The sequence below is a fragment of the Urocampus carinirostris genome, chromosome 17 (assembly GCF_059441175.1).
Source record: "Urocampus carinirostris isolate Australia breed hairy pipefish chromosome 17, RoL_Ucar_1.0, whole genome shotgun sequence".
In the NCBI taxonomy this organism is placed as follows: domain Eukaryota; kingdom Metazoa; phylum Chordata; class Actinopteri; order Syngnathiformes; family Syngnathidae; genus Urocampus; species Urocampus carinirostris.
The window spans coordinates 10,044,482-10,059,173 of record NC_142365.1 but is presented as its reverse complement, the minus strand read 5'-3'; the positions used below and the strand labels follow the sequence as shown (position 1 = coordinate 10,059,173).

The 14,692-nt window shown below is 41.9% G+C and overlaps 1 protein-coding gene across 1 annotated transcript; it reads right to left on the bottom strand.

Annotated features, from left to right (window-relative positions):
• Positions 1-3,892: 3,892 nt before the first annotated feature.
• sertm1 (serine rich and transmembrane domain containing 1) lies at positions 3,893-12,270 on the bottom strand. Its single transcript, XM_088321732.1, has 2 exons — positions 12,229-12,270; positions 3,893-5,023 (listed from the first exon to the last, which is right to left on the bottom strand). The coding sequence occupies exons 1-2, from the start codon at positions 12,248-12,250 to the stop codon at positions 4,734-4,736; spliced, it is 312 nt and encodes a 103-aa protein (XP_088177858.1). The 5' UTR covers positions 12,251-12,270; the 3' UTR covers positions 3,893-4,733.
• Positions 12,271-14,692: the final 2,422 nt, after the last annotated feature.

Sequence of the window (14,692 nt, the reverse complement as noted above, 5' to 3'; positions counted from 1 at the left end):
CAACTTTACTGTGCATATGACAATAAACACTTGGAATTGAGTTTAATTCACTCAACTCATCAAAGCAACATCAAGATCGTTCTAAAACAAGATACCGGTAAAATATAAAGCCGCATAACTCACCTAAGTTCTCACGTTCAATAATGATACGCAATCATGGTCTTCTTACAACCGTGAGTGAAGTAAATCCAGGAGAGTAGAATATTTACAAATACAGACTAATGAAACATGTTTCTTTATGGCGTACTTAGCAAGCTTGCTACGCCATTGCTAAACTCGGCAGATTGCAGGGTTTGTTTTGGCCATCTAGCCAATCCGAGGCTCCGAATAACTTCAGCCAGGCTCCGAATAACTTCAGCCAGGCTCCGAATAACTTCAGCCAATAGCGATCGATTTAACGGATGATTGACACATCTTTTTCGGCCAATTGCAGGGTTTGTTTTGGCCCTCTAGCCAATCCGAGGCTCCGAATAACTTCAGCCAATAGCGATCGATTTAACGGATGATTGACACATTGGTTAGCCAATGAAACGCCGGTATATAAATCCCAGCATACACCGCGGACTTGCTACGCCATTGCTAAACTCGGCCGATTGCAGGGTTTGTTTTGGCCATCTAGCCAATCCGAGGCTCCGAATAACTTCAGCCAATAGCGATCGATTCAAATGATGACTGACACATTGGTTAGCCAATGAAACGCCGGTATATAAATCCCAGCATACACCACGGACTACTCCACGCTTGGGGTAAAATCGAGTCGGCGGCTGTTGAGTAAGTTGCGAGACCTTGCGAATTTAATATTGAGCCATATATAAGGCGCACTGTGTTATAAGGCGCATGGTCAGCTTTTGAAAAAAATTAAGACTTTTAGGTGCGCCTTATAGTGCGGAAAATACGGTACTTCTTTCCCTCTTGATTAACGGAAGCTGGCATTGGGGGTTGTATGGCATGGTTTTATGAAGCATCGTCTACTCCTACAGGTCTTGCCCTAGAGCAATGTTTTTCAACCATTTTTGAACCAAGGTACACTTTTATTCATAAAAATGTTCCGAGGCACACCGTCCACCGTTTGAAAATGAAGTAATGTCAAATATTTCACTGCACTACCTCATAAGCAGTATATAAAAAGAAGAAAATAATACCTAAAAAAGCACATAATTCTGTTTTTATTCTATGTTTTTATTTTTTACAGTGCAATCTTAAAAAGTTTTTAAATGTAGTGTGCTACCTCATGAGTAGATACTTAGTATATAAAGATCTACTGCCACCTACTGATATGGATGACTATTACAGTTCGTCTGAAGGAAGCAAAAATACTCAATAATGGCCTGATTTTTTGGGGAAGATAAAATTGGGCAAATTCCAGCGGCACGCTAGACAAGGTCTCACGGCACACCGGTGTGCCCCGGCACACTGGTTGAAAAACACTGCCCTAGAGGACAGGTGACGCTGCAAAATACAGTACATGATTTACACCGGGTTTTTCTTTTAATGGTACTCCAGAAATTGGAAAATTTGCATTGAAAGCCCTCAAAAAGTAATTACATTTGACCATAAAAGGTGTACAAACCCTGCACACGGTATTTACTAAATGGCGGCGCCCTCTGTTGGCTGCGGCTGCATCGGCTCGCTACAACGGGTCAGGTGTATCGACATGAATGAAAGAATGACAATACAAAGGAAATTATTATTATTATTACTAATTTTTTGAGGTTTGGCAGTTCCTTAACCCTGTGATTTTCAACCACTGTACTGCGGCACACTAGTGTGCCGTAAGAAATTATCAAATGTCCCTTTTTAAAATTTTATAGAACATTTATGAATCACTTTCTGCAAATATTATTTCATTGTCAAGTGTCTCTGCTGTAAAAACTGGGGGTATTATCAATTATATTGTAATTAAACATACTGTTCGGTGTCATTTTATAACATTTTTGGTTAGTGGAGTGCCGCAAAATTTTTGCAATGTAAAAAAACGTGCCCTGGCTCAAAAAAGGTTGAAAAACACTGACTTATGGACATGGGTTCTAACGCACAAGAAATGCGTGTATTCAAGGAATTTCAACTCCTTGCCCTGAAGAATTTTCGTGCCGGCGTGATGAAGGGGCCTATCGTGGAAGAAGAGCCGGAGCTAGCGAAGCGGCTAGCGGCGTTATAAGTCTTCGGTACCGTCCGTAATCATGGTAAATGCGAACTCACGACCAAATAAGATCATCGAGTGCTGGTGGAAAACATCGAAGCGTACAGGGAGCGCAGTTGCTGTGTTTTGCGGAAACGTGGCTCACGTTTAGCATTCCGGACGCTAACGTGTAGCCACCCGGAGCAATCCGGCTTCAACGCCGCTAAACAGAGACACGAAAGCCGGGGGGAATCGGAGAGGAGGCGGACTTGCTAACACGAGGTGGTGTATCCCTGGATTTTCACAAAGAAAAGATTTGCATCTGCCGCAGGGATGTCGAACTTTTGGACTGGCGTGACGTCATCCACTTCGCTACAAGCACCCCTAGGGCATCATGTTCATCTGTTAATAAACAACAGGGTAGACTGCTGGAAGTGTGAATTTCCCTACGGGGATGAATAAAGTATCTATCTATCTATCTATCTACATCAAATGGACCCATATAGATAAAACACGCTAACGTGTAACAAGCGATATGCAGCAAAGCACTATGGGATTTGTTGTACATAGGCACGTAAACTCTGGTTTAATTGCTGAAAAAAATCCTCATGTGTACTGGTCTATATCTCCGGGAGATAGTTTCTGCTATGTTCATTGGAAGCTGGTGTGGCTGTTCATCGCTTGTCAGCATGGGAATATAAAATGATTATAATTTAGTTTTAAAGTTATTGTTGGGATTATATACGTATATTTATCCTACAGTTGACACAAATATGTTATAAGTGTTCTCAGCCCTTTTTGTATAGTTTTCAGCCTAAGCTGTTCCTCAAGGCCACAGGTGTCAAAGAGGCGGCCCGCGGGCCAGATCAGGCCCGCTAAGGGATTGATTTCGGCCCGTGAGACAACACTCAGAGAAGCGCAAGAGAAAAACAAGCTGCAGGTTGAAATATGTCAACTTGATGTTGCCAAAGCCAGGTGCCTCGAACAAAGACAATGTTCATGTATTTATTTCTCTCTCTCTTTTCCACCCATTTTATCCTACTCTCTGTCTCTTTTACTCCCTGTGTCTCTTTTTCTCTTCCTTTGTTGCTCTTTGTCTCCTTCTCTCTCTGTGTCTTTTTAACTTCTTTTGCTCCAACTCCCTTTTTTTGTTTTCTCTCTTTTCTCTTTCTCTCTTCCTACCCTTCGCGCTTTCTTTTCTCTTTTCTCTCTTTCTGTCTTGCTATTTCTTTCTGCCTCTCCCTTTCTTTTCCTCTCTCTCACGAGTTTTTATCTCTTTTGTTTCCCACGCTCTCTCCCTCTCTTCCCTTTTTTTCTTTCTTTGTCCTACCCTCTCTCTTCGTTCCCCTCCCTCTTTCTTTTTCTTTCTCTTTAATTTACTCTTCCGGCCCCCGACTGAATGTTTGTTCTGTCGTGTGGCCCCCGAGTTCAAATGAGTTTGACACCCCTGCTCAAGGCCATGAGTTTTTGTTTCTGTCTCTTTCACATTCCAGTGGGTGCACCCTGACCTGTGCATGCCATAACTCAAGTTGTTTTTCTCCAAGAACCTGAATATTAGAAGGGAGGGTTCGGAGACGTCTTCAGAGCGAGCGAGCGAGGAGGAGATTCTAACAGCTTGGTCTCCGCGGCTCTCATAATGATGATTAATAAAATAACCAATTCTAAAGAACCGATTCTCTTTGTCTTTTATTTCAGAGCGTTTTATTATAAATGTTGGAGACTTGAACCTAACAGTTATGTCATATTTAACTTCACAATTTGTGGATTTTCTTTTTCAAAATAACTACATTTTCACGTTATATTACAAATAGGTGAACGGGTTCATTTCTGCGTGAATCTGACTGCCTAAACAGAGACAAATCTAACTGCACGAGACGCCGCAGATCTCGGATGAGACGCTGCAGAATTCGTACAGGACACCACAAGTATCGGAGGAGATGCTACAGATCTCAAACGGGACGCTGCAAATATCAGATAAGATGCTGCAAATCTCGGAAAAGACTCCTCAGATCTCGGATGAGATGTCTCAGATCTCGGACAAGACACCTCAGATCTCAAATGAGACGCCGCAGATCTTAAATGAGACGATGCAGATCTCAGTTGTGATGCTGCAGATCTTGGATAAGACCGTTCATAATTCGGACGAGGCGCCTCAGATCTCCCAAGAGATGCCTCAGATCTCGGTCAAGACACCGCAGATTCCCGACGAGACGTTGCAGATCTCGGAAAAGACACCACAGATCTCGGACGAAATGCCGCAGGTCTCAGCTGAGACGCTGCAGATCTCAAACAAGACACCACAGATCTCAGATGAGACGCTGCAGATCTCAGTCAAGATGCCCCAGATCTTGAATAAGAGGGTGCATAATTCTGACGAGACGCCTCAGATCTCCGTAGAGATGTCTCAGATCTCAGACGAGACACCTCAGATCTTAGTCAAGACTCCGTAGATTTCCGACGAGACGTTGCAGATTTTGGACGAGATGCCGCAGATATCGGACACGACACCGCAGATCTCAAACAGGACGCCAAAGATCTCAGTTCAGACGCTGCAGATCTCAGTCGTGATGCTGCAGATCTTGCATAAGACGGTTCGTCATTCGGACGAGCCGCCTCATATCTCCGTAGAGATGCCTCGGATCTCGGACGAGACGCCGCAGATTTCCGACGAGACGATGCAGATCTCGGACGAGACGATGTTTTTCAATCTGCGGAGCGCCGTGACCAGTAGGCTGAGCAGGGACATCAGGAGACCCAGGAACAGCCACACGTACACGTTGACGCCTCCGGAGAAGTTCTGAGACTTCCGGGCCGATTCCTCAACGGGCGGCGAGGAAAAGAGCAAGAAAGTTCTATTATTCGAGACGTAGTTAGCCGTTGGGTCCATACCTGACAGCTTAGCTTCTGCAAAAAAACACAATCATGAAAAAATATCAGTGCATAAAATCAGGAAAATGTGCTTTAATAATAACTCAATGTCGACTGCACTACGTTTAATGCTCAAATTGCACAATGTCTGACCATTTCCTGTTTCATGCTGACTATTTTTGCACTATGATGACTTTGCACCAAATGCAATATTGCACAACCGTTACGATACCGACGTTATCACGACAACCCTGTATGTAACATCCCACATGCCGACATTTCTTGTGTAAATACCATGTAAATTATAACTATAGCCTTATCCCCCTTGTCTTATAACATTATCTTCTCTGTTCCTTTATCTTCTTGCTCATACCTCACTTGAATGTGTAAAACTGGAGTGTCATGCCCAATTTCGTTGTCACAATATGTTAGCCCATTTGTAACAATGACAATAAAGGTATATTCTATTCTATTCTATTCTATTCTATTTTAAGGACTGTGCCGACAGCAAAGGCTGTCGGACCGTTGTTTGCCCTGATATCCCAACTGATTACATCTGTCATCGATCTTTTCTGAACTTCCTGGAATTTGACATGAATCGTCACGTCCGGAACAAACAGGGGACCCAAATGCGTAACGTTCACACAACACTTTATTAAGGATTCGGGGGAATATGGGAGAGAGGAGTAAACAGCGATCCGGTGCTAGCTGGGCAGGTGGAACAGGAAGCCCTCGCGGTCGGTGACAGGTGGTGAGGTGGACAACCAGGGCCGAAGAGCAGAGCGTGATCGTGGATCGGAAGCAAGTCAGGGAACCGGAGACGATCGGTAAGCCAGGGGATCGATAGTAGGAATCAGGGGAGGGAATCGGGCAGGAAGACGAAGTGGGCAGGCAGGTCGCAGGATGCAAGTGGGAATCAAAACAGGAGCCAGAGTCAAAAGTGCTTGCCTTGCATGTGCTGAGGTTCGCTGGCGCACTGACAAAGAGTGACCGGAAAGGAAGCGCTTCAGTAGGGAGAGGGATAATTAGGAAACGAGTGGCAGTTGGGGCTGAAGGAGTGAGCGCAGGTGAGGGAAATCAGTGGGCAATTTACAGGATCGTGACAATGAATGTTTCAAGTATACTTCTTATTTTACAAAAACAAAAAAAAAACAAGTTAGAAGTGAAAAACAGAGATAAAATATTGGCTCATTAAAGAGATATTTGTGTTCTTTTCCTGGAAAAACAAGATACAATACAGTAAAACTTAAAAAAAAACAGGTTAAAATAGAGTAAAATAACAAATCACATCTAAATTATTGACCAAAATTAAAAAAAAAAGACGTTTTCCTGTCAAATTAAGCAACATGATAATTGAAGATTTAAAATCATTAATAAATATTTTAAACGGATCATGTGCCTCAAAGATTGTATTGAAAAAAGTGTACTTTTGCTTAAAGATTGAGAAACACTGATACAAAAACTATATTTGAATATCCTGTAAAAAAGGAGTAGTAATATATATATATAAATATACTATATAAATATATATTTTTAAAAATAAACCGGGTTAGATCAGGGGTCCCAAACTAATTTTACTTGGGGGCTGCTGGAACTAGTCTAAGTGAGAGGCCTGAGAAAAATAGTCCAAAAACATTCTTAAATATCCTTTTTTAACGCAAAATGGGATGAAAAAAACACGTTGTAAATTAATAAGGAAATTAATCAGGAATAAATACATAAACTAATGAAAACAATGATACAGGAGATATAAAGGAGCAAAGAACGCACATACCGTTGCTGACAAATACAAAAATATTTTTTTGTTTCAGTTCAATGGCCTGTTCTAACAGTTCTTTAACTTTTTAACCTACAAAACATGAATTCAACAGATTCAGATTCAGATCTACTTTATTGTCATTCTAGTACACGTGTATACAGAACGAAATGTCGATGCATCTGACCCCCACAGTTTCCTTGAATGTACAGATATAAATAATGTTGTATTGTATTTTGGCTACGTATAGTATTTTACCATAGTGCCGATAGTGCAAGAAGAGTAGCTAACCAGATGTGCAAAATGGGCAGTCAGGTTAACAAGTCAGGTACACAGTAACATTAACACTGTAACAATAACGCTGTAATTACAATAGTGCAGAGAGCGATGTGCAAGGAGTGGCAAGCTATAAAAAAACTGCCAGTAGTGCAAAAAGTCAGATTAGCAGCCGTTTAGATTTAAGTTAACTATATGTTAGATTGACCATTTAACAGTCTAATGGCCAGGGGGACTAGACTATTGCGGAGCCTGGTGGTCCTGCACCGCACACTGCAGTACCTCTTCCCAGAGGCTAGCAGAGTGAACAGTCCATGATGGGGGTGAGAGGGGTCCCCGGTAATGTTCTTAGCATGGGATAGGCAGCGCTTCTGGCCAATGTCCTGAATGGAGGGAAGTGTAGTCCCGATTATTTTCTCTGCTGTCCTCGTTACCCTCCTCACACTACCCCAGTCGGTAGCGCTGCAGCCTCCACACCACACATAGATACAGCTGGTCAGGATACTCTCTATGGTGCCCCTGTAGAATGTGATGAGGGAGGGTGGGGGCAGGTGGGCTCTCCTCATCCTCCACAGGAAGTACAGGCGCTGCTGTGCCCTCTTAACCAGTGATGCAGTGTTCACGGACCAGGTGACTTTGTTTGTAATGTGCACCCCTAGGAACCTGATACTGCTGACAACCTCCACAGCCTTGTTGTTGATGCAAAGTGGGGCATGGTTGGGCTGGTTTTTCCTAAAGTCGACAATGATCTCTTTAGTTTTGTCAACATTCAGGACCAGGCTGTTGTCCCTGCACCAGCCCACCAACTGCTCCACCTCCTCTCTGTAGGCTAGGTCGTTGTCATCCCTGATGAGGCCCACCACTGTTGTGTCGTCAGCATACTTCACGATGTGGTTTGTGGCGGACCTAGGGACGCAGTCGTGTGTCATCAGTGGACATAAACTGATCTGAAGGTGCACCTAGAAAAACGGCCTCCAGAAAAGACCAAAAAAAACGAACTTTAAAATGGAAATTAACCAAAAATGACCCAAAAGAAACCCATAGAACAACAAAAACGACCCCCCAAAAAAAAACAAAAAAAAAACCCTGAAAGTACCCCCAAAAAAGAAACGCTTAAAAAATGTACTGAATTGTATGAGAACTTATCTGAAAAAGTACTAAAATGACTGAAAAGTATACAAAGCTAGAGAAAAGTGTGAAAAAGTATTGAAACACTGATAAATAGCTAGAAAAAGTCCTGAAAAGTATTGAAACACTGATAAATAGCAAGAAAAAGTCCTGAAAAGTATTTAAACAATTGCTAAAAGTATGTTGAAATACTGAAAAGTAACAAAAAAGTAGGTTTTACTCAAAAAGTACAAAAGAATGACCAAAAAACGACCGAAAAATGCCCTCAAAAACAAACCTGAAAAACGATCCAAACACATCAAAAATTTTACAGTAATCGTGTTTTTTTTGTTTGAACAATTTTTATTGACACTTTTAACAGCAAATAAACCATTTTTATCGACCCAAAATTTCATTATATCATTTTCTAACAATATGATGTTTGGACAATTTTTGTCGACATTTTTAACAACTAAGCGCATTCACAATTTAGACAAACTGATCCTGCTGTTCCTAATTCAAACACTAGAGAGAGCCCTCATTCCGCTAGTTCGATCGCAAATGAAAGCAAGGCTAATATCTCATCTATATGACGTCATTTCCGGTTCATTCTCGCTTTTGTTGCCTTTCGCTCACGTCGCCCACGCGTGTTTTGTTTTCCTTTCTGTGAACTTTGAGCTTTATAATGATGAAAAGTGCTTGATAAATGATAACTCTTCATCAGGCTTTTTGTCGCCTGGCAACCAGTTGCTTTGTTAAAGGGCTCGCCGTCGCCTTCTCGCTCACATTTAGCTTTTAGTGGATTTTCCCGAGCAGTGTCATCTTTTTTAATTTCCTTCTTTTTTATCTCAAGTTTTTCTCGGTTTAGTTTTGTGATTACATTAAATATCTGGGATGAAAATGTAGAAGCCGGAGCTAGTTTTAAAAGTTCCGACTGTGTTTTTGGTCTTCGAACACACCGCGAGGCAAGCCTCTCTTCACCTGGGAGGAGGCGTGGTTTTCGCCGGGTTAGTCTTTTTCAAAATAAAATATTTTAATGTAAAAATAAAACATTTATTTTGGAAAATAGGACTTATTTGTTGTTGTTGAAGGGCTTATCACACCGGATGTGTGTCCTTTAAACAAAACAAACAAATACACTACAAATGGAAATTCATGCTTATAATAACGTTATCGGACAATACCAAATATCAAATTATTTAGTAAATCAAGATTTAATCATTTAAAACCTGTATTTTATTGCGAAAGGGCTCAGCATGCACAATATGTGCCCTTTAAACAAAAAAAAAAAAAAAAAAAATAAAGAAATTCCTGCTGAAGTTGGTGCTGATAATATCGGTATCAGACAATACTTGACATCAAGATATTTTGTATTATAGGATTTAATGCCTATAGTTTATTGTGAAAATGCTGAACACGCACAATATATGTCCTTTAAACGAAACAAAACATAATACTACAAAATAAAGCAAATTATTTTGTAAGGTAAACTTTAGTCATTTCTACCCCGTATAGTTTTTTTGTGTGTGAAATGTCTTACCACACAGGATGTGTGTCGTTTAAGGAACACTGCCAAAATGATCTTCCCAATCCCTGCTGAAGAAAATCAACACACAAGCTTGATGCTACCACCACCATGTTTGACATTGGGGATGGTGTTTTCATGCTGATGTACAGTGTTACTCTTACGGCAAGAGTAATACTTTGCATTTAACCCAAAAAGTTTGGTCTCATCTGACCAGAGCACCTTATTCCGCATATTATTTGTGCCTCTCATGTGGCTTTTTTTCAGACGCCAAACAAATATTTTTGTGGTATTCTTTCAGAAATAGATTTCCATTTTCCCCTTTCCAATAATGGGCAGATTTTTGCAGACTACGACTAATAGTTGTCTTATGCACAGATTGTCACACCTGAGCTCGCTATGCCTGCAGTTTATCCAATGCGACCGTGTACCTCTTGGTTGCTTCTCTGATTAGTTTTCTCCTTCTTTGGACTGAATATTTAAAGGGACAGCTTACTCATGCTTTCTCCATTTTGATATTATTCTTGGCACAGTGCTTCAGGAGATGAGTAAATGTCTCAAAATCGTCTCTTATCCCATTTCTGCTTCAGACTTTTCCACAACCTTATCCTGGACCTGCCTGGTGTGTTCTTTGTTCTTCATAATGCTGTCTGTTCTTTAAGACTTAAAGATAAACTCAATTTGTCATTTTTAGTCATTTAGGTCGACATTGGATCATTCAGAAGTCATCAGGGAACCTACTTTTGCTAGGCACTGTAGGTGTTTAATACACCAAAAAATCTATTGTAACTTTAATGTTGGCTATTTTCACGCCTTTCATCCATTTGTCGTTTTGTAGCCTCTTAAAGGGACAGTGTGTAACATTTGACCGCTAAATGTCGCTGTTTTGTACAGCAAAACAAAAAACAAGTGCTGGTAAGGATGAGGGAAAATACTAATTACGGAGACTCAAAGTGACCAAAATGCAACATTTTTCATTCTTAATTTTTATATCCCAGATTTTTGTGAATGAAAGAGAAAAGGAAAAGAAGGGAAAATAAAGGGAAAAGATGGAAAATAAGGAAAACAGGAAAAAGGGAAAAAAGAAGGAAAAAGTGTTATAACGGAAAAAAGAAAGAAAATAGAAGGAAGAACCAAATAGAAAATGAAAGAAAAAAAGGAAAGAAAGATGACAATTTGAAAATTCCCAAAAAATAAAAAGAAAGAGGAAGAAAATAGATCAAGAAAAAAAATAGACACATAAGAAAATAAAAGTGGAAGCAATAAGAATAAAACAGAAATGAGAAATGAAAACATTTCCAAAAAGGAAAGTAAAAACAAAATAAAGCAATGGAAAAAACTAAGAAATAAGGCAAAAAGAAGAAAACAAAGATGAGAAATGGAAATAGATGAAAATTTGAAAATCCCCCCAAAATAAAAAAAAAACAAAGAAAGAAGAAGAAATAGATTAACAAAAAAATAGAGGAAGGAAAGTAAAAACACCCCGCGACCCTGATGAGGATAAGCGGTACAGCTAATGAGAGATGAGAGAGATAGTAAAAACAAAATAAAGCAATGGAAAAACCAAAGAAATAAGGCAAAAAGAAGAAAACAAGGAAGAGAAATGGAAATAGATGAAAATCTTTCTCTCTCTCTCTCTCTCTCTCTCTCTCTCTCTCTCTCTCTCTCTCTCTCTCTCTCTCTCTCTCTCTCTCTCTCTCTCTCTCTCTCTCTCTCTTTGTTTCCATCTCCATCTCTCTGTATAGCGCTCTCTCTCTCTCCCTCTCTCTCTCTCTCTCTCTTTTTCCACCCCTTTTCTCCCACTCTGTCTCTGTCTCTTTCACCTGTGTCTCTCTTTTTCTCTTCCTTTGTTGCTCTTTGTCTCTTTCTCTCTCTGTGTCTTTTAACCTCTTTTGCTCCAACTTCTTTTTTTCCTCTTCTCTCTTTTCTCTTTCTCTCTTCATACCCTTTGCGTTTTCTTTTCTCTTTTCTCTCCTTCCGTCTTTCTATTTCTCTTTGGATTTCTTTCTTCCTCACCCTTACTTTCCCCCCCTCTCATGACTTTTTATCTTTTGTTTCTTACACTCTCTCCCCCTCTCTCTTTTTCTTTCTTTGTCCCGCCCTCTCTCCTTTTCCCTCCCTCTTTCTCTTATTTCTTTATTTCTCTTTTTCTTTCTCTTCAATCTGCTAGTCCGGCCCCTGACAGAATGTAGGTTCTATCGCGTGGCCCCCGGGTTAAAATGAGTTTGACACCCCTGCAGTATATGATAGTTTTTATATTTTTGCTTATAATTCAAACCCATATTATTGTCTTTTGAATAAATGATATCTTATACCACTAGGAGGCGCTAAATGATACACCCTTTAACAATTGTCATTCATTTATCCTTACGATCCTGGCCTCCATGAATAATGGAGAGAAATGACATTTTGTGGGCTAATTTTCATTTTTTAGCGTCCCTTCTACAGTATATGTTTTGAGACTTATTGAATTGAATTCCTCAAAAGAAAAACATCATTGACTTTTGTCCCATTGAGTCTCTGGCAGGAAGTGGAAGAGAAATGTCAAGTTTGCGGAAGAAAAGGAAGGAATCCAACCTGATTTGATGGCGGAACTCATTCCAGATCCATGTCGTCTCTTTCCTCCCGGACGCTCTCGTCTGCAACAGTTCCCTGTCTGCACCCTCGGGCTCTCTCTCCCTCACTCCATCTCTCTCACTCTCTTTCTCTACCTCTCTCTCGCTCTCTCCTTCTCTCGCCCCCTCCATTTGTCTCTTTCTTTAGGTTCCTCTCTCTCGCCCTCTTTTCTATTTCTTTCAACAGTCCCCCCCACCCAGTCTCTCTCTTTCTCTCTCTCCGCCCCTGTCTCTCTCTCTCTCTCTCTCTCTCTCTCTCTGTCTCTCTCTCTGTCAGTTTCTCTGTCATTTGCTCTCTCCATCTCTGTCTCTTTCAGTCTCACTCTTTCTCTTTCCTGCTCTTTCTTTCGCTCTCTCTCTCCCTATTTCTCTCTTCCTCTCTCCCTCTCTTGTCCCCTCCATTATGTCTCTCTCTTTCTTTAGCTCCCTCTCTCTTTCACCCTCTTTTCTACTCCTCCCAACAGCCCCCAAAACCCCAGCCTCTGTCACTCTGTCTCTCTGTTTCTCTGTGTTTCGCTCCCCCTCTTTCTCTCTGCCTCTCTCCCTCTCTCGTCCCCTCCATTTTGTCTCTCTCTCTCTCTCTGCCTCTGTCTCTCTTTCTTTCTCTCTGTCTCTCTCTCTCTCTCTCTGTCTCTCTCTCTCTGTCTCTGTCAGTTTCTCTGTCATTTGCTCTCTCCATCTCTGTCTCTTTCAGTCTCACTCTTTCTCTTTCTCTCTCTCTTTCTTGCTCTTTCTTTCCCTCTCTCTCTCCCTATTTCTCTCTTCCTCTCTACCTCACTCGCCCCACTCCATTTGTCTCTCTTTCTTTAGCTCTCTCTCTCTTTCACCCTCTTTTCTACTTCTCCCAACAGCCCACCAACATGCCAGCCTCTCTCTGTCTCTCTGTGTTTCGCTCTCTCTCTCTCTCTGTGTCTCTGCCTCTCCCTCTCTCTCTGCCTCTCCCCCCTTCTCTGTGTGCCTCTCTCCCTCTCTTGTCCCCTCCATTATGTCTCTCTCTTTCTTTAGCTCCCTCTCTCTTTCACCCTCTTTTCTACTCCTCCCAACAGCCCCCAACACCCCAGCCTCCGTCTCTCTGTCTCTCTGTTTCTCTGTGTTTCTCTCCCCCTCTTTCTCTCTGCCTCTCTCCCTCTCTCGTCCCCTCTATTTTGTCTCTCTCTCTCTCTCTCTGCCTCTGTCTCTCTTTCTTTCTCTCTGTCTCTCTCTCTGTCTCTCTCTCTCTGTCAGTTTTCTGTCATTTGCTCTCTCCATCTCTGTCTCTTTCAGTCTCACTCTTTCTCTTTCTCTCTCTTTCTTGCTCTTTCTTTCCCTCTCTCTCTCCCTATTTCTCTCTTCCTCTCCACCTCGCTCGCCCCACTCAATTTGTCTCTCCTTCTTTAGCTCTCTCTCTCTTTCACTCTCTTTTCTACTTCTCCCAACAGCCCACCAACATACCAGCCTCTCTCTGTCTCTCTGTGTTTCTCTGTCTCTCTGCGTCTCTCTCTGTATCTTGCTCTCCCCCCTCTCTGTGTGCCTCTCTCCCTCTCTTGTCCCCTCCATTATGTCTCTCTCTTTCTTTAGATCCCTATCTCTTTCACCCTCTTTTCTACTCCTCCCAACAGCCCCCAACACCCCAGCCTCTCTCTCTCTCTGTCTCTCTCTGTTTCTCTCTCTCTCTCTCTCTCTCTCTCTCTCTCTCTCTCTCTCTCTTTCTCTGTCTCTCTCTCTCTCTTTCTCTGTCTCTGTCTCTCTCTGTCTCTGCCACTCTCTCTCTATTTCTCTCTTTGTATCTCTCTCTTCCTCTCTCCCTCTCTTGTCCCCTCCATTATGTCTCTCTCTTTCTTTAGCTCCCTATCTCTTTCACCCTCTTTTCTACTCCTCCCAACAGCCCCCAACACCCCAGCCTCTCTCTCTCTCTCTGTCTCTCTCTGTTTCTCTCTCTCTCTCTCTCTCTTTCTATTTCTCTGTCTCTGTCTCTCTCTGTCTCTGACACTCTCTCTCTATTTCTCTCTTTGTATCTCTCTCTTCCTCTCTCCCTCTCTCACCCCCTCAATTTGTCGCTCTCTCTCCTTAGCTCCCTACCTCCCTAATTCTATCTCTCCACCGCCTCTATTCCCTCCCGCTCTCTCCCTCTTTTATTCCCTCTCTCTTACTTTCCCTCCGTACATTGCTCCCTCTTTCTGCCTCTTTCCTCCCTTTGTTTTGTATATAACTGTCTCCTAGCTCACCCTCTTTTCTATCCCTTTCTCCCTATCCATCCATCCATCTGTACATCTCTATATATGGCTCCTCTCCCTCTTTCTCTCTTCATCCTCCACTCATTTGCTCCTTCTGTCTCTTTTTTCCTTTCCCCCTTTCTATTTCACCATCTCCCTCTCTACCCCCCACTTTCTCTCCTTCATGCTCCTTCTTTCTTTTCCTCTGTATCTATCCCTCCTTCCCTCCCTCTT

What these genes read in the sequence shown, in the direction of transcription:
- sertm1 (XM_088321732.1), bottom strand. Translation starts at nt 12,250, where the DNA reads ATGAGTTCCGCCATCAAATCAG. An exon ending in GAGTTCCGCCATCAAATCAG is followed by an intron (nt 5,024 to 12,228) that starts GTTGGATTCCTT and finishes GTTTTTTTGCAG; the next exon opens with AAGCTAAGCTGTCAGGTATG.